Raw genomic sequence first — 20,549 nt, 5'->3', positions numbered from 1 at the left:
ATGGGCCGAATGGCCTCCTTCTGCACTGTAAGTTCTATGATAAATAAACTCTGATTGATCTAAAATACTTGTGTGATTATTTGTCCACCATACGGGTTAAAACACACATTGTGGTTTTCAAAGGGCAACACACTTATGGTTTGAAAATACTTTTTGTGGTTTATAATTTTTACGGGCTATAATTGATAGTGGCAAGGGAAGAAGGGCCATCGAAAATTGGATTTAATATAATATAAAGCATGTTCCAAAGGTTTAATTTAAAGGGGTAAATCATGGCAGGAGAGCTCAAAGCCTTGGTTTGCTCATCTTGCTCTATGTGGGAGGCTGGGAACATTTCCAGTGCCCGGGACCAGCATGTGTGCCGGAACTGGCACTGGTGCAGGATGTGTCTCCAGCGACAGCTCCTGGAAGCCCAGAGACACTGTGGAATATCCACGTGACAGAGAATGTCGTGGATAGCACATATAGAGAGGTGTTCACACCGCAGGCTCAGACTCTGCACGCAGGAAGGGAATGGGTCACCAACAGGCAGAGCAAGGGAGCTAGGCAGACAGTGCGGTCATCTCCTGTGGTCATTCCCCTGCAAAACACATATACTGCTTTGGATACTTTTGAGGGAAATGATCTCTCAGGGGAAAGCAGCAACAGCCAAATTTGCTGCACCACAATTGGCTCTGCTGCAGAGGGGAGGAGTAAAAAGAGTGGGAATGCAATAATTATAGGGGATTCAATTGTAAGGGGAATAGATAGGCATTTCCGTGGCTGCAAATGAGACCCCAGGATGGTATGTTGCTTCCCTGGTGTTAGGGTCAAGAGTGTCTCGGCGCGGTTGCAGGATATAGGTTTAAAAAAAAAAGGAATAAGGTCCTAAAAGCAGAATGTAGGGAGTTAGGAAGAAAATTGAGAAATTGGATCTCAAAGGTAGTGATCTCAGGATTACTACCAGTGCCATGTGCTAGTCAGAGTAAAAATCGCAGGACACATCGGATGAGTACATGGCTTAGTTTAAACTAAAATGGCAGGGGATGGGAGCCTGTGCAAGGAGTCAGAGGAGGAGAAGGAAACAAGGACAAAAACAAAAGACAGAAAGGGGAATAAGAAATGTGATTGGCAGAGAAACCGAGAGCCAGATTCAAACTGGGCCACAGTGAAAAATATTGCGAGTGAGGGAAAAATATTGGGAGCGAGACAAGTAATGTTAAAAAGACAAGTTTAAAGGCTGTGTGTCTTCACTCGTGGAGCATTTGCAATACAGTGGATGAACTTTATGAATTTTCAAGCGGTTAGTGGATAGGCATATGGAGTGCACTAGAATGATTGGGAGTAAGTTGATTTGATCTTAGTTTCAGACTAGTTTGGCACAACACGTGGGCCGAAGGGCCTGTACTGTGCTGTACAGTTCTATGTTCTATGAACTAATCATGCAAATAGACATAAACGGGTATAATATAATCAGGATTACCGAGACATGGCTGCAGGGTGGCCAGCGATGGGAACAGAGTATGCAGGGGTATTCAGTATTTAGGAAGGACAGACAAAAAGGAAAAAGCAGTGGTGTGGCAGTGCTGGTTAAAGAGGGCATAGTGAAGAAGGATATTAGTTCTGACAACGTGAAATCTGTCTGGGTAGAGCTGAGAAACGGCATGGGGCAAAAAACATTAGTGGGTGTCATATTTAGACCTCCAAACCTCAGTGATGATGTTGGTAATTAAACAGGAAATTAGAGGCACATGCAATAAAGGAACATCTGTAATTATGGGTAATTTTAATCTTCATATAGATTGGGCAAATCAAATTAGCACAACCTTAGAGGAAGAATTCCTGTGAAGTGTATACAGGATGGTTTTCTGGACCAATACATTAAGAAACCAACTAGGGAACAGGCCACCCTAGACTGGGTACTGTGTAACAAGAATGGAATCATTGGCGATCTAGTTGTGCAAGGCCCCTTGGGGATGAGCGACCAAAATATGATAGAACTTTTCATCAAGATTGAGAGTGAAGCAGTTGATTTTGAGACTAGGGTGCTGAATCTTGATGAAGGAAACTAGGATAGTATGAGGCGCTAGTTGGCTATGATTGATTGGGAAACGTTACTTAAAAGGATGACAGTGGATAGGCAATAGCAAACATTCAAGGAGCGCATGGCGAACTGAAACAATTATTTATTCCTGCCTGGCACAAAAGTAAAACAGGAAAAGTGGCCAATCCATGGATTAAAAGGGAAATTAGAGATAGTATTCAATCCAAGGAAGAAGCATACAAATTGGCCAAGAAAAACATCAGGTCTGAGGATTGGGAGCAGTTTAGAATTCAGCATAAAAGGACCAAGGGATTGATGAAGAAGGGGAAAATAGAGTACGAGAATAAGCTTGCAGGGAACATAAAAACTGACTGTAAAAGTTTCTATAGGTACATGAAGAGAAAAATATTAGTGAAGACAAACGCAAGTGAATATATAATATGGGACAAAGGAATGGCTGAACAACAAAACACATACTTTGGTTCTGTCTTCATAAATGAGGAATGCTGGGTTTAGTGAGAGGGAGGAACTGAAGGAGATCAATATTAGTAGATAAATGGTGAGGAAATTGATGGGATTGAAGGCTGATAAATCCCCAGGGCCTGATATCTACACCCCAGAGTACTTAAGGAAGTGGTTGTAGAAATAGTGGATGCATTGGTGGTCATCTTCCAGGATTCTATAGACTCTGGAACAGCTCCTGCAGATTGGAGGGTAGCTAATGTAACTCCACTATTTAAAATAGAAGGTAGAGAGAAAACAGGGAATTATAGACCAGTAATCCTGCATCAGTAGTGGGAAAAATTCTAGAATCCATTATCAAAGATTTGATGGTAGAGCACTTAGAAAATAGTGGCAGGATCGGATTGCTGAAGGGGAAATCATGCTTGACAAATCTACTGAAATTCTTCGAGAATGTAACTCGTAGAGTTAACGAGGGGGAGCCAGTAAATGGGGTATATTTGGACTTTCAGAAGGCTTTTGACAAAGTCCCGCATATGAGATTAGCGTGTAAAATTAAAGCGCGTGGGATTAGGAATGGTGTATGGAGATGGATAGAAAACTGGTTGGCAGACAGGAAACAAAGAGTCGGAATTAACGGGTCTTTTTCAAATTGACAGGCAGTGAGTAGGAGGATATCGCAAAGATCGGTGCTCAGATTCCAGCTATTCACAATATATATTTAGAGGAGGGAGAAAAATTTAATATCTCCAGATTTACAGATGACACCAAGTTGTGTGGGATGGTGAGCTGTAAGGAGGATGCCGAGATCCTTCAGTGTGATTCAGACAATTTGAGTGAGTGGGCAAATGAATGGCAGATGCAGTATAATTGAGAAATGTGAGGTTATTCACTTCAGTAGCATAAACGGGAAGTCAGACTATTCTCTGAATGGCCATAAATTAGGAGAGAAGAATGTACAATGTGGTGCCCTCGTTCACCAGTCTTGAAGGTAAACATGCAGGTACAGCAGGCGATAAAGAAGGCAAATGGTGTGTTGGCCTTCATAGCAAGAGAATTCGAGTATAGGAGCAGGGATGTCTTGCTGCAAGTATACAGGGCCTTGGTGAGGCCATACCTGGAATATTGCATGCAGTATTGGTCTCCTTATCAGAGGAAGGATGTTTTTGCTCTGGAGGGAGAGCAGCGAAGGTTTACCAGACTAATTCCTGGGATGGCGGGACGGATGTAGGAGGAGAAATTGAATCGCTGGAGTTCAGAAAAAAGAGGGGCGGGGAAAGGGGGGGATCTCATAAGAAAAACATAAAATTCTAACAGGATTAGACAGGGTCAATGCAGGAAGGATGTTCCCGAAGGTGGGTGTGTCCAGAACCAGGGGTCACAATCTGAGGATACAGGGTAAACTATTTATGACCGAGATGAGGAGAAATTTCTTCAGAGTGGTCGGCCTGTGGAATTCGTTACCACAGGAAGCAGTTAAGGCCAAAACATTGCAGTTAGATATAGCACAGCAAAGAAAGAAGTGGGATTAGGCTATTGAGTTGGATGATCAGCCATGATCATAATGCATGGCAGGGCAGCTTGAAGGGCCGAATGGCCTCCTCCTGCTCCTATTTTCTATATTTCATCACTTCATTCCTGGCAGCCATGTCTTCAGCTGCTTTGGCCCAAAATCTATCACTTCAGCAAGCTTTTGGTTCCGTCCCAATGGCTTTAGGTGTCGATACCATGACATTTTATTAAATAATGCTTCTATAAAAGTATCTTAGAATATTTCACAACATTATAGGTGCTATATAAATGCAATTCTGCTTCCTGTACAAGATCCCATATTATTGACTGGACTTAAAGTCCTGAGTGAGACTGACAGAATTAAAGGGTCAGACCTTCAGCCTGATGGAAAGTGCGGTTTGTAAGGGTCAGTTTGCGGAGTGTGCAGAGAATGTCAGAGTTGACAATCTCCCTGTCACTAACACTCCCTGACTCACACCCACTGCGGTCATAGCAACGGACAGAACAGCAGCGAAACACAGGGAGCCCGGCCCGGGGCTGCGGCTCCCACCGGCTCCCGCTCTCTCCCCGGGATCAGGGTCTCTCTCTGTCCCGGACAGGAGGTGACCTCTCTCTGTCTCTCTCCGGTGTGGGGGTCCAGACTCTCACTCTCCCCCCGAGTTGGGAGTCTGTGTGCGTCTCTCTCACTGCCCCCGGGTCGGCCCTCTCTTACTCCCCGATCACCCACTCCGGCTCTCCCCGGGCCCCACTGTGGGCACTCTCTCTCTCGGCCCTATTCCTATCACACTCACTCACTCACCCTTCATCCTCTCCTCACCCCCGCTCAGTGTTGGTAACGGCGGCAACAGCCAATCACATTGTATTTCCGCTCGAAGTCAGCCAATTTCCGCTACTCGGGACAACGAGAGTAGAGCGGGAGTCGCCCCCCCCCCCCCCCCGCAAAAAAAACCCCAAACCTCCCAAAACATCCCCCCAAAAAGAAAAAACCCAAACCCCCAAGACATCCCTCCACCCCCCCAAAAAAAGATTCCCAAAACATCCCTCCCCCCAAAAAAAACCCTCTCCCCAAAGAAAAAGCCCAAACCCCCGAAAACATCACCCCCAAACCTCCCTAAACATAACCCCCCCATAAAAACAACTCCCCATCAAAATCCCCCCCCAAAAAAACCGAACGCCCCAAAATATCCCTCCACTCAAAAAACCCAAACCTCTCAAAACACCCCCCAAAGAAAAAACCCCAAACCTCCCAAAACACCCCCCAAAGAAAACCCTCCAAATCCCCAAAACATCCCTCCTGCCAAAGAAAAAACCCGAGCCCCCCAAAACATCACCCCCCCAAAAAAAACCCTCCCAAAACAGCCCCCCCAAAAAACCTATCCCCCAAAACATCCCTCCCAAAAAACCAACTCCCTGTAAACATCCCCCCCAAAAACACAACTCCCCAGAAAAATCCCAAACCCCCAATACATCCCCCCAAAAAACCCAAATCCCCCAAACATCCCTCCCTCCAAAAAAACATAAACCCCCCAAAAATCCCAACATTCCTCCCCGAAAAAACAAAATCCCCCCCAAAACATCCCTCCCTGCAAAAACCCAAACATCACTCCTCCAAAAAATCCCAATCCCCCCAAAAACATCCATCCCCGCAAAAACCCAAACCCCCAAAAACATCCCTCCCCAAAAAATCTCAACCCCCCCCAAAACATCCTTCTCCCCAAAAATCCCAACCCACCCAAAACATCCCTCAAAAACCCAAATACCCCTCCCCCAGAAAACCCAAACCCCCAGAAACATCCCTCCCCCAAAAATCCCAACCCCCCCAAACATCCTTCCCCCCCAAAACATCCCTCCCCAAAAAACCCAATTCCCCCAAAACATCCCTATCCAAAGAAACACCAAAACATCCCTCCCCCCCAAAACATCCCTCCCGCAAAAATCCCAACCCCCCCAAAACATCCTTCCCCCCAAACCCCCCCCCAAACATCCCTCCTCCCCCCAAAAAGCCCAAAGCCTCAAAACTTCCCTGCCCCCAAAAAAACAAATCCCTCAAAACATCCCCCCCAAAACAACCCAAATCTGCCAAAAAGTCCCTCCCCCCAAAAAACCCAACCCCCTCAAAACATCCCTCCCTCCAAAAAAACACAAACCCCCAAAAAATCCCAACCCCCCCATAACATTCCTCCCCTAAAAAACACAACCCCCCCAAAACATCCCTCCGTGCAAAAACCCAACCCCCCCCAAACATCACTCCTCCAAAAAATCCCAACCCCCCCCCAAAACATCCCTCCCCCTCAAAAATCCCAACCCCCCCCAAAACATCCCTCCCCCCAAAACATCCCTCCCCCAAAAACCCAAACCCCTCAAATCATCCTGCCCCCAAAACATCCCTCCCCAATAAAAACCCAAACCCCCCAAAACGCCCCTCCACAAAAAACCCAAATACCCAAAACACCCCTCCCCCCCAAAAAAACAGCCCCCCAAAAATAACCCCAAAAACATCCCTCCCCCCAAAAAGCCCAATCCCCCAAAACATCCCTGCCCCCATAAAACCCAACCCTCCCCAAAATACCCCTCACCCCAAAAAAAACTAAACTGCCCAAACCATCCGTGCCCCCCAAAACCCCCCAAAACATCCCTCCCCCAAACCCCCCCAAAACATCCCTCCCGCAAAAAACCCAACCCCACCAAAACATCCTTCCCCCCAAACCCCCCAAACATCCCTTCCCCCCCAAAAAGCCCAAAGCCTCAAAACTTCCCTGCCCCCAAAAAACCAAATCCCCCAAAACATCCCCCACAAAACAACCCAAATCCGCCAAAACGTTCCTCCCCCCAAAAAACCCAACCCCCCCAAAACATCCCTCCCTCCAAAAAAACACAAACCCCCAAAAAATCCCCCCCCATAACATCCCTCCCCTAAAAAACACAACCCTCCCAAAACATCCCTCCCTGCAAAAACCCAAACCCCCAAAAACATCCCTCCCCCCAAAAATCCAAACCCCCCAAAACATCCCTCCCCCCCCAAAATCCCAACCCCCCCAAAACATCGCTCCCCTCAAAAACCCAAGCCCCCCAAAACAACCCTCCCCCCAAAAAAAACCTCCCAAAACATCCATACACCCAAAAAAAACCAGCCCCCCAATACATCCCTCCCCCCCCAAAAAACCCAAACTCCCCAAAACATCCCTCCCCACAAAAAACCCAACCCCCTCGCCAAAACATCCCTCCCCCAAAATCCCCCCCAAACATCCCTCCCGTCAAAAAGACCCAAACCCCAAAACACCCTCCCCAAAAAAATACAAACCCCCCCAAATATCCCTCCCGTGAAAAAAACCCAGCCCTTGAACACATCCCTCCCCAAAAAACCCAACTCAACCAAAACATCCCACCCCCCCAAAAAAAAACGAACCACCCTTAATAAAACTCAAACATCCCTCCCTCCAAAAAAAAACCAACACCCCCTAAAAAAACTCAAACCTCCCAAAACATCCCTCCCTCCACAAAACCCCAGCCCCTGAACACATCCCTTCCCAAAAAACCCAAACCCCCCAAAACATCCATTCCCAAAAAACCCAAACTCACCAAAATATCCCTACCCAAAAAACCCAACCCACCCAAAACATCCCTCCCCCAATGAAAACCCACCCCCCTTAAAAAAACTCAAAACACCCCTCCCCCAAAAAACCCAAACCCCCCAGAAACATCCCTCCCCCAAAAAACCCAATTCCCCAAAACATCCCTATCCAAAAAAACACCAGACACAAAACATTTCACCCCCCAAAAAAAAATCCAAACACCTCAAAACAGCCTCCTCAAAAATCCCAACCCCCCCCAAAACATCCCTCCCCCAAAACATCCCTCCCCCAAAAACCCAAACCCCTCAAATCATCCTGCCCCCAAAACATCCCTCCCCCAATAAAAAACCAAATCCCCCAAAACAACCCAAATCCGCCAAAACATCCCTCCCCCCCAAAAACCCAACCCCCCCAAAACATCCCTCCCCCAAAAAAAGGCCAAACCCCCAAAACTTCCATTCCCCCAAAAACCAAAATCCCCCAAATATCCCTCCCCCCAAAGCCCCCCAAAACATCCACCTCAAAAACCCAAACCGCAAAAACATCCCTCCCCCCAAAAAACCCAAATCCCCAAAACACCCCTCCCCCAAAACATCCCTCCCCCAAGAAAGCACCCCCCACTAAACATCCCTCCCCCAAGAAAACACGCCCCACTAAACATCCCTCCCCCAATAAAAACCCAAATCTCCCCAAACAACCCTTCACGTTAAAAATGCAAACCCCCCAAAACATCTCTCCACCCCAAAAACCCAACTCCCCACAAAGCATCCCTCCCCCTTAAAAACCCAACCCCCAAAACATCCCTCCCCCCCAAAAAACATACCCCCCAAAACATCTCTCAACCCCAAAAACCCAACACCCCCAAAGCATCCCTCCCCCTTAAAATCCCAGCCCCCCAAAACATCTCTCCCCCCAAAAACCCAACCCCTGCAAAAACATCCCTCCCCCCAACCCCCCCCCCCCAAACATCCCTCCCCCTTAAAACCCCAACCCCCAAAAACATCCCTCCCCACAAAAAACCAAACCCTCCCCAAAACATCCTTCAACCCCTAAAACCCAAACCCCTCCCAAAACATCCCTCCTCTGAAAAAAACCCAAACCACCCAAAAACATCCCTCCCCCAAAAAACCCAATTCCCCCAAAACATCCCTATCCAAAAAAACACCAGGCACAAAACATCTCTCCCTCCCCCCCAAAAAAACCAAACACCTCAAAACATCCCCCCCCCAAAAATCCCAAACCTCCCAAAACATCCCTCCACCCCAAAAACCCAAACCCCCAAACATCCCCCACCCCAAAAAACCCAACCCCCAAAACATCCCTTTCCCTTAAAAACCCAACCCCCCCAAAACATCCCTCCACCCCAAAAACCCAAACCCCCCAAAACATCCCTCCCCCAAAAAACCCAAACCCCCCAAAACATCACTCCCCCAAAAAACCCAAACCACCCAAAACAACACTCCACCCCAAAAAACCGTAACCCCCAAAACATCCCTTCCCCTTAAAAACCCAACCCCCCAAAAACATCCCTCCACCCCAAAAACCCAAATCCCCCAAAACATCCCTCCCCCAAAATACCCAAACCACCCAAAACATCCCTCCACCCCAAAAAACCGTAACCCCCAAAGCATCCCTCCCCCCCAAAAACCCAACCTCCCCAAATCATTCCTCCCAAAAAAAACACAAATCCCCCAAAACATCCCTCCCCCAAAAAACAAACCCGCCAAAACATCCCTCCCCCCAAAAAATCCAACCCCCCCGAAACATCCCTCCCCCCCCAAAAAAAAACCTCCCAAAACATCCCTTCCTCAAAAAATCCCAAACACACCAAAACATCCCTCAACCCCAAAAACCCAAACCCTCCCCAAAACATCCCTCCCCACCAAAAAAACCTCCCAAAACATCCCTCCACCCCAAAAACCCAAACCTTCCCCAAAACATCCCTCCCCCCAAAAAGCCCAAACCCGCCAAAACATCCCTCCACCCCAAAAACCCAAACCCCGCAAAGCATCCCTCCCCCAAAAAACACAAACCCTCCCCAAAACATCCCTCCCCCCAAAAAACCCAAACCCGCCAAAACATCCCTCCACCCCAAAAACCCAAACCACACAAAGCATCCCTCCCCCCAAAAAACCGAACCCCCAAACCATCCCTCCCCCAAGAAATAACCCCAAAAATATCCCTCCCCCAAAAAAACAATCCCCCAAAACATCCCTGCCCCCATAAAACCCAATCCCCCAAAACATCCCTCCCCAAAAAACCCAAACCCGCCAAAACATTCCTCCACCCCAAAAACCCAAACCACCCAAAGCATCCCTCCCCCCAAAAAACCCAACCCCCCAAACCATCCCTCCCCAAGAAATAACCCCAAAAATATCCCTCCCCCAAAAAAAACAATCCCCCAAAACATCCCTGCCCCCATAAAACCCAACCCCCCCAAAATATCCCTCAACGCAAAAAAACCTAAACTACCCAGACCATCCGTCCGCCCAACCACCCCCCAAACATCCCTCGCCCAAAAAAACACAACCCCCCCAAAACATCCCTCCAAAAAACCCAGACCCCCCAAAACATCCCTCTCCCCCAAAAAACCCAAAACATTCCTCCCCCAAAAAGCCCAAACCCCCAAAACATCCCTCCCCAAAAACCCAAACCCCCAACACATCCCTCCCCTAAAAAACCCAAACCCGCCAAAACATCCCTCCCCCAAAAAACCAACCTCCCGAAATATCCCTCCCCCCAAAAAAATACCAAACCTCCCAAAACATCCCTCCCCCCAAAAAAAACACCACCCAAAAAAATCACTCCTCCCTAAAAACACCCACCAAAAATCTCCCTCCCCCAAATAAAAACCAAGCCCCCAAAACATCCCACCCCAAAATATCCCAAACCCCCCAAAACATCCCAGCCCCCCAAAAACACCGCCAAAGCACCCTTGCACCCCAAACCCGCCCAAACATCCCCCAAAAAACCAAACTCCCCAAAACATCCGTCCCCCCAAAGAACACCCCCCAAAACATCCCTCCCCCCCAAAAAACACAAACCCCGCCCAAAACATTCCTCCCCTCAAAGAAACCCAAACCCCCAAAAGATCCCTCCCCCTCCAAAAAAAACCCAATCCCACCAAAACATCCCTTCCCACCAAAAACCCAAACCCCTCAAAACATCCCTCCCCCCAAAAAATCCAACCCCCCCCAAAACATCCTACCTCCCCCCAAAAAACACCCCCAAAAACATCCCTCCCCCCCAAAACCCCCCGAAAAACATCCCTCCCCCAAAAAACACCCCACAAAAAACATCCCTCCCCCCCAAAAATCATCCCCCGCAAAGACACACCCCCAAAACCCTCCCAAAATACTCACAAATATCCCCAAAACACCCACAAAATACCTCCAAAAACCAACAAACCACCTCAAATCCTCACAAAAATCTGACTCAAAATTTCACACAAAAGCCACTGATAGAATCCCTACAGTGCAGAAGGAGGCAACTCGGTCCATCGAGTCTGTACCGACCCTTTTGGGCTACCCAGGGTCTGGCCCCGGCCCCGTCCCTGTAACCCCACCTGGCTTGTACATCCATAAAACCATAGAACCCCTACAGTGCAGAAGGAGTTTAATTGGCCCATGAAGTCTGCACCGACCCTCTGAAAGAGCACCCTACACCCACCCACTCCCTCGCCCTATCCCCACAATCCCACATGGGGGCAATTTAGAATAGCCAATCCACCTAACTCGCACATCGTTGGACTGTGGGAGGAAGCCGGAGCACCCGGAGGAAACCCATGCAGACACGGGGAGAACGTGCAAACTCCATACAGTCACTCAAAGCTGTGGTTGAACCCAGGTTCCTGGTGATGTGAGGCAACAGTACAAACCACTATGCCACCGTATTGCCTCTAAACCACACACAAACCCCCTCCAAACATCACACACAAAATCCACACAAATGATCTGCAGACCCACCGCGAAAACCCTCTCAAAAATCCCACAAATAAAGCACAAACCCAATCCAAACACCACACATAAAACCACCCCCAAAATCTATACAAAAAAGCACCTCCCAAAAACCACACAAAATCCCACCCCCACAACCCGTGCCCCACTAATTGAACAAAAGACCCATCGCCACAAACTCAGCTCCACGCAACTATACACAAAAAGCCCACCTCTAACTGTGTTGTTCTTTGTGTTGCTAAATTCAGGATGGTTGGTGTCGTGTTCACAAAAGCCACAAAAGAGCTTTAACTTGAGCAACGCTATAAATTTATTTACACTACTAATTTGGATTTGGCACGTACTCCTAAATAATAATCTATATATAATCTACACTCATCTGCTACTAATCTCTACACTATAACATTAACTATGATCTGCTCTCACTCACACTACCTTTCCTTTAGTCTACTCTCTAGCCTTCTCCTCAACCTCTCACCCATAAGTCTCAGCATCAATGCCTTTAGTGGTTGAGTTATACATTTCATTAACCTTTGCAGTTCTTACATTGATGAGAATACCACATTAACCACATACAAAAGACCCAGCCCCAAAACCACACACAAAAAAATCACCCTCACAAACCACACAAAAAAATCGAACCCCAAAGACCCACTCCCTAAAATCCCACACATAAAACTCATTCCCGACAACCCACATGATTCAACGAGTTTTGAACAAACAAAAATTATCTTCACTATAAAAGCCAGAAAGATAAACCAATTTCCAAATCCATCTTGTACTCTCAAATTCAGGGTAAATATAAAGTACTAAGGAATTAACAAACAAAGTGTGGTTGAACACACCACACTGCACAATACATGGGCAGATATGACCAAGACAGAGTCCATGGATTTCTCAACCAGGCATCAAGACACCAGCCAATGCTGTGAGTAAAATAATCTCACTAAATGTCTCTCTCTCTCACAAAGGATTGCCATCTTTATCTTCGAAGATCTAACCTAGGAATTCTCTCCAACAGTGAGTACAATTCAGATTGCATCAACAATGGCCATTTGCAGGGTTTAAATCTCATCTCCAGTGATTCTGTTCACCCGGATTCCCAGAGAGACACTTGAGCACCGACTCACAAACATAACTTGAACACTTCAGCTGCATTGGACTGAACACTACTGCTCCAAATGGGTACCTTTTCCCCAATGACCCAGAGCAGAGAATCATCAACTCTGCTCCTTTTCAGATTGGCACGTCGTCTCCTGAGCCCTTTTCACTTAAGGTTTGCTCACCACAGCCGTTATGCTGTTTGGAGCCTCTTTTCCTGCTCCCCTCTTTTTATCTTAACTAGGGCCTCTCGCTATCCCCTCTCCCTTTGGGTTCTCTCCATGTCTCATCTCACCTTACATTGTCTAGGACTCTTATCTTCAATAGCACTCTGCTTCCAGTCATATGACATGGATTTCACGCCATTTTCCCTTTCTTTCTTTATTCGCAGGCACATTGGGCCTGAAGAACTTACACTGCAGAACTGTACACATGTTGCCGACTGCTGGTCTGTGTTGCTCGTTTTAGCCTTAGTTTAATTGCTCTTGTTCTATCACCTTTGCTCTTGAGTCGCCAGGTATCTTTCTGATACCGCAACGTGGTTCAAGTCCGAGTAATGATCAATAATCCAACACACCGCTTAGTAAGAGTTAAATCAACGCACATTTATTATATACAGTAATCAATACTTACACATTAATTCTACTTCTAAGCTACATCCTACAACTAACAGGCCAATACTTAACTTTGGAAATGGCCCACCAGGTCAGGGAAACGAATGGCCTTTCGTATGGGTTCTGAGCCTGCGGGATTCAAAGCTGGTACAGGTCGTTAGCCAGGAGCGCCTATCTCGTAGCGAGCGTTGAAGTAAGACATACGATTTTAGCGGCTGTTGCAGAAGGTCAGCAGAAGGGTCTCGAAGGATGGAGAGAGGAGAAGAAGGGTGAAGAAGGGTCGATTTGAACTTGGACTCTATACTTATAGTCCCCAGGTTCTTCCCGCCTTTCGGGGCGGACCCTGTACCCGGTTCCAAGTGATTGGACTTCGTCCCAATCACTTGGTTCGATATTCTCCAATGCTGGAGCGATTCCTTGATTGATGGGCAGTTTTGGGGTGGTCGTTCACCTCTCTTTGTGTAGGCTCCTGCTGGCGCCGAAAAGTCTGGGTTGGCTTTGTGTGTCTAATTTGTTGCACATTGATCCTGGGGATTGCTACTTAATATTCAGATGGCTGGTGTGTTGTTATGCTGATGGCTGCAGGTATCATAGAACATAGAACATAGAACATAGACCGATACAGCGCAGTACAGGCCCTTCGGCCCATGATGTTGCACCGAAACAAAAGCCATCTAACCTACACTATGCCATTATCGTCCATATGTTTATCCAATAAACTTTTAAATGCCCTCAATGTTGGCGAGTTCACTACTGTAGCAGGTAGGGCATTCCACGGCCTCACTACTCTTTGCGTAAAGAACCTACCTCTGACCTCTGTCCTATATCTATTACCCCTCAGTTTAAAGCTATGTCCCCTCGTGCCAGCCATTTCCATCCGCGGGAGAAGGCTCTCACTGTCCACCCTATCCAACCCCCTGATCATTTTGTATGCCTCTATTAAGTCTCCTCTTAACCTTCTTCTCTCCAACGAAAACAACCTCAAGTCCATCAGCCTTTCCTCCATACCAGGCAACATCCTGGTAAATCTCCTCTGCACCCGCTCCAAAGCCTCCACGTCCTTCCTATAATGCGGTGACCAGAACTGTACGCAATACTCCAAATGCGGCCGTACCAGAGTTCTGTACAGCTGCAACATGACCTCCTGACTCCGAAACTCAATCCCTCTACCAATAAAGGCCAACACTCCATAGGCCTTCTTCACAACCCTATCAACCTGGGTGGCAACTTTCAGGGATCTATGTACATGGACACCTAGATCCCTCTGCTCATCCACACTTCCAAGAACTTTACCATTAGCCAAATATTCCGCATTCCTGTTATTCCTTCCAAAGTGAATCACCTCACACTTCTCTACATTAAACTCCATTTTCCACCTCTCAGCCCAGCTCTGCAGCTTATCTATATCCCTCTGTAACCTGCTACATCCTTCCACACTATCGACAACACCACCGACTTTAGTATTGTCTGCAAATTTACTCACCCACCCTTCTGCGCCTTCCTCTAGGTCATTGATAAAAATGACAAACAGCAACAGCCCCAGAACAGATCCTTGTGGTACTCCACTTGTAACTGAACTCCATTCTGAACATTTCCCATCAACCACCACCCTCTGTCTTCTTTCAGCTAGCCAATTTCTGATCCACATCTCTAAATCACCCTCAATCCCCAGCCTCCGTATTTTCTGCAATAGCCTACCCTGGGGAACCTTATCAAACGCTTTGCTGAAATCCATATACACCACATCAACTGCTCTACCCTCATCTACCTGTTCAGTCACCTTCTCAAAGAACTCGATAAGGTTTGTGAGGCATGACCTACCCTTCACAAAGCCATGCTGACTATCCCTGATCATATTATTCCTATCTAGATGATTATAAATCTTGTCTCTTATAATCCCCTCCAAGACAGACGTGAGGCTCACCGGTCTATAGTTGCCGGGGTTGTCTCTGCTCCCCTTTTTGAACAAAGGGACCACATTTGCTATCCTCCAGTCCTCTGGCACTATTCCTGTAGCCAATGATGACATAAAAATCAAAGCCAAAGGTCCAGCAATCTCTTCCCTGGCCTCCCAGAGAATCCTAGGATAAATCCCATCAGGTCCCGGGGACTTATCTATTTTCAGCCTGTCCAGAATTGCCAACACCTCTTCCCTACGTACCTCAAAGCCATCTATTCTATTAGCCTGGGTCTCAGCATTCTCCTCCACAACATTATCTTTTTCCTGAGTGAATACTGACGAAAAATATTCATTTAGTATCTCGCCTATCTCTTCAGACTCCACACACAACTTCCCATCCCTGTCCTTGACTGGTCCTACTCTTTCCCTAGTCATTCGCTTATTCCTGACATACCTATAGAAAGCTTTTGGGTTTTCCTTGATCCTACCTGCCAAATACTTCTCATGTCCCCTCCTTGCTCGTCTTAGCTCTCTCTTTAGATCCTTCCTCGCTACCTTGTAACTATTGATCGCCCCAACTGAAACTTCACACCTCATCTTCACATAGGCCTCCTTCTTCCTCTTAACAAGAGATTCCACTTCTTTGGTAAACCACGGTTCCCTCGCTCGACGCCTTCCTCCCTGCCTGACCGGTACATACTTATCAAGAACACGCAGTAGCTGATCCTTGAACAAGCTCCACTTATCCAGTGTGCCCAACACTTGCAGCCTACTTCTCCACCTTATCCCCCCCAAGTCACGTCTAATGGCATCATAATTGCCCTTCCCCCAGCTATAACTCTTGCCCTGCGGTGTATACTTATCCCTTTCCATCATTAACGTAAACGTCACCGAATTGTGGTCACTGTCCCCAAAGTGCTCTCCTACCTCCAAATCCAACACCTGGCCTGGTTCATTACCCAAAACCAAATCCAACGTGGCCTCGCCTCTTGTTGGCCTGTCAACATATTGTGTCAGGAAACCCTCCTGCACACACCGTACAAAAAACGACCCATCTAATGTACTCGAACTATATCTTTTCCAGTCAATATTTGGAAAGTTAAAGTCTCCCATAATAACTACCCTGTTACTTTCGCTCTTATCCAGGATCATCCTCGCCATCCTTTCCTCTACATCCCTAGAACTATTTGGAGGCCTATAGAAGACTCCCAACAGTGTGACCTCTCCTTTCATGTTTCTAACCTCAGCCCATACTACCTCGGACGATGAGTCCCCATCTAGCATCCTCTCCGCCACCGTAATACTGCTCTTGACTAGCAGCGCCACACCTCCCCCTCTTTTGCCTCTTTCTCTGAGCTTACTAAAACACCTAAACCCCGGAACCTGCAACATCCATTCCTGTCCCTGCTCTATCCATGTCGCCGAAATGGCCACAACATCGAAGTCCCAGGTACCAACCCATGCTGCCAGTTCCCCTACCTTATTTCGTATACTCCTGGCATTGAAGTAGACACACTTCAAACCACCTACCTGAACACTGGCCCCCTCCTGCGATGTCAAATCTGTGCTCCTGACCTCTATACTCTCATTCTCCCTTACCCTAAAACTACAATCCAGGTTCCCATGCCCCTGCTGAATTAGTTTAAACCCCCCCAAGGAGCACTAACAAATCTCCCCCCCAGGATATTTGTGCCCCTCAGGTTCAGATGTAGACCATCCTGTCTGTAGAGGTCCCACCTTCCCCAGAAAGAGCCCAGTTATCCAGAAATCTGAATCCCTCCCACCTGCACCATCCCTGTAGCCACGTGTTTAATTGCTCTCTCTCCCTATTCCTCATCTCACTATCACGTGGCACGGGCAACAACCCAGAGATAACAACTCTGTTTGTTCTAGTTCTGAGCTTCCATCCTAGCTCCCTGAAAGCCTGCCTGACATCCTTGTCCCCTTTCCTACCTATGTCGTTAGTGCCAATGTGGACCACGACTTGGGGCTGCTCCCCCTCCCCCCTAAGGAACCGGAAAACACGATCCGAGACATCACGCACCCTTGCACCTGGGAGGCAACATACCAAACGTATCGATTCTGTCTGGCCTCCCCAGAGGCGAATACACAGTTTTACCTGCAGCTGCCTGTTTGAGACCTGTTGGCTGATTTTCCCATCAGCCTCTTCCGTTTGCCATTTTAAATTGGGGTTTGTCCCTTCTAATCGGGAGTTAGCCATTTTAACTGGCTACATTTGTACATGCGTGGGGTCTCCGCGATCTGTTAGGATTTGGATTTCCTAACCTCTCACACTCCAAAGAAGTAAATGTGACTTTCATAATAAAACTCTGTGCCTATATTCAGAAAGTTGTATTCTTTATTAACCTCACACTCAACCCGTCCTGCCACATTCAATGATTTATGCACATATGCATCCAAGTCCCTCTTTTCCTGTACCTCTCCATATTGCCCTTCTACCATCTTCTGATTACAGTAAGAAGTCTTACAACACCAGGTTAAAGTCCAACACGTTTGTTTCGAATCACTAGCTTTCGGAGCACTCCTTGGAAGGAGCAGTGCTCCAAAAGCTAGTGATTTGAAACAAACATGTTGGACTTTAACCTGGTGTTGTAAGACTTCTTACTGTGCTCACCCCAGTCCAACGTCGGCATCTGGACATCATCTTCTGATTAATATAAATCACTGCTTACTTCTCTGAAAATAAATTCACCTACCACTTGTCCGCCCAGTCCACCAAACTGCCGATGTCCTTTTGAAGTTCTACACTATTCTTCTCATAGTTCACAATGATTCCACGTTTCGTGTCATCCCCAAATTTTGAAGTTGTGTCCTATAAGCAAAGGTCGACATGATTAATATATATCAAGGTTCTAACACTGACCCCAGGGGAACTCCCTGTGAATCTTCCTCATGTCCCAAAGAATTCCACTAACCGCTACTCTAATTACCATATACACCCAAGAGAATGAGGAGGTCGATATGGAACTCAGGGAGACAGACTGTGAGGTTCTTGAGAAAATTATCATTGGGAATGACAAGGAATTGGAGGTGTAGGCAGGCTTAAAAGTGGACAAATCTCCAGGTCCGAATGAATTGGTCCCATGGTGCTGTGAGAGGCAAGAGAGGAGTTTGCAGGGGCTTTGACCCAAATTTTTAATTCCTCTCTGGCCACAGGTAAGTGCCAGAGGACTGGAGAACAGCTAATATGGTCACAATATTTAAGAAAGGTTTTCGAGATGAGCCAGGGAACTACAGACCAGTGAGTCTCACGTCAGTGGTTGGGAAACTACTGGAGAAGATTCTGAAGGAGAGGATCTATCTCCACTAGGAAAGGCAAGGTTTGATCAGGAATAGTCAGCATGGCTTTGTCAGAAGGAGGTCATACCTAACAAATTTGAATGAATTTTTGAGGTGACCAGGTGTGTAGGTGAAGGTAATGCAGTTGACGTGGTTTATATTGATTTCAGCAAAAGCCTTTGACAAGGTCCCACATGGGATACAGGGTAACTTGATAAGGTGGGTTCAAAATTGGCTTAGTTGTAGGAGACAGAGGATGATGATAGACTGCTGCTTTAATATTGGAAGCCAATGTCCACTGGCGTACCACAGGAATCTGTGCTTTGTCCCCTATTGTTTGTCATTTATATAAATGACATAGATGACTATGTGGGGTTAAGATCAGTAAGTTTGCGGATGACACAAAGATTGGCCGGGTGGTTAACAGTGAGGCTGAGGAGACTTCCTGTGGTGACCATGGAGTGAACGGTCGCATATTTAGCAGCTCCCACTTTTAGTGTTTTTTAACGGCTTTTAAACTGGATTTCCCATGGGAATGTTTTAACATAAGTGGATAAAAGCGAGAGGAAAAGAGGAGGACCCCTAGTTTATGGAGCTGCGCCCAAGAAACAATCGTAAAAGAAGAAATCAAAAGTAGGTTGGAAGTGAAGTTCAGAATTTGGTGGATGCAATAGCAGAGAAGCAGAGTTCGACCACACTAGCTCACTGGACGATGGATCAGTGGGTTAAATACTTGGATGAGAAGTTCGACCGGCATCGTAAGCAGTGTGCGGAGGACCTGACCCGAGCGGTGGCCTCGATTAAGGAGGTGGTCGACCAGAGACAGGTGATCCAAAAGTTGCAGGAGCTGGCGGGGAACAAGAGGAGCAGTCCACTGTGATGGCAATGGAAATCAATATCTTACAGGATCGGCAGAAACGGTTGTTGGAGAAGGTGGAAGACTTAGAGAATCGTTCTCGCAGGCAGAATATCCGGATCGTCAGTCTGCCAGAGGGAAAGGAGGGATCGGATGCCGGTGCGATAGGGGCTGGTTTAGCACAGGGCTAAAGAGCTGGCTTTTAAAGCAGACCAAGGCAGGCCAGCAGCACGGTTCAATTCCCGTAACGGCTCCCCAAACAGGCGCCGGAATGTGGTAACTAGGGTCTTTTCACAGTAACTTCATTTGAAGCCTACTTGTGACAATAAGCGATTTTCATTTTCATTTTCATTTTTCATTTTCGTATGTGGTGAAGATGCTGGAGAAGATGCTTGGGGAAGATGCGTTTGACAGGTCGTTAGAGGTGGACTGGGCTCACAGAGTGCTCATGCGTAAGCCCCAGGGTCGTGAGCCCCCGAGGGCGATGGTGGTGAGGCTGTATCAGTTCCTGGACACGGAACGCATTATGAGGTGGGCCAGACAGATGAAACGGTTCAGGTGAGAAGAGGCTGAGATCCAGGTGTATCAAGAGTTGGGAGTAGAACTTGCAAAGAGGATGGCGAGTTTTAATAAGGTTAAGCTGGCCCTGTATGCGAAAGGAATAAAATTTGGACTGCTTTACCCGACCCGTCTTTGGGTGACCTACGAAAACCGGGAACTATATTTTGGCTCACCGGAAGAAGTTCCTCATGACGGAAGAAGATTATTGTCATGAAGGACAATAATCTGGTAGAGGCATGATGACTTTAAAATCTAGACGGTATTGGTCTGAGTTCAAAGTTTTGTGTTGCTTTATATTTAAAAAATCTTAGCCTTTCACTGTAACTTAAGTTGCGGTGATCGGGAAAAGGAGGATCTCTCGGATTGGTTTGATTTTGATCCGTTGTAGTATGTACCGAGGTACAGTAAAAAAGTTTTTAAGTTGCGATGTTCTAGGGGGAAAGAAAAATGAAAAGATGTTTCAGTTTTTGCATGCATACATTTTTTCTTATCTTGTTTGATTTTTCTTCTATTGTTTTTGGCTCTGTTTGAAGGTGATTGGACTGATAAGATGTTGTAAAGGGAGGAGGGGTGGGCTTCTGCGCATGGACTTTGGGGGATTGTTTGTTTGCTTTCTATGTTTGTTGCTATTGTTTTGAGAACTTATGTTAAGAGTGGGGGGGGGGGGGTGAGGATCCAGCAGGTGGTAGGAT

At 47.0% G+C, this 20,549-nt stretch overlaps 1 protein-coding gene across 4 annotated transcripts in view; it reads right to left on the bottom strand.

Moving 5' to 3' along the window:
• Positions 1-17,903, bottom strand: part of katnip (katanin interacting protein) — a 333,986-nt gene extending 316,083 nt beyond the window's left edge. For 2 of the 4 annotated variants that reach the window (XM_072480758.1, XM_072480762.1), the window contains exon 1: positions 4,797-4,818. In XM_072480758.1, coding sequence (XP_072336859.1) covers positions 4,797-4,803 — 7 coding nt within the window. In that variant the 5' untranslated portion in view covers positions 4,804-4,818. Of the gene's footprint in view, positions 1-4,796; positions 4,835-17,857 lie in introns of those variants that run through there. The other 2 variants (XM_072480763.1, XM_072480761.1) reach the window with 2 other exon arrangements.
• Between the last annotated feature and the right edge of the window lie 2,646 nt (positions 17,904-20,549).

The sequence above is a fragment of the Scyliorhinus torazame genome, chromosome 17 (assembly GCF_047496885.1).
Source record: "Scyliorhinus torazame isolate Kashiwa2021f chromosome 17, sScyTor2.1, whole genome shotgun sequence".
NCBI lineage: Eukaryota > Metazoa > Chordata > Chondrichthyes > Carcharhiniformes > Scyliorhinidae > Scyliorhinus > Scyliorhinus torazame.
This window is presented reverse-complemented; position numbering and strand designations above follow the sequence as displayed.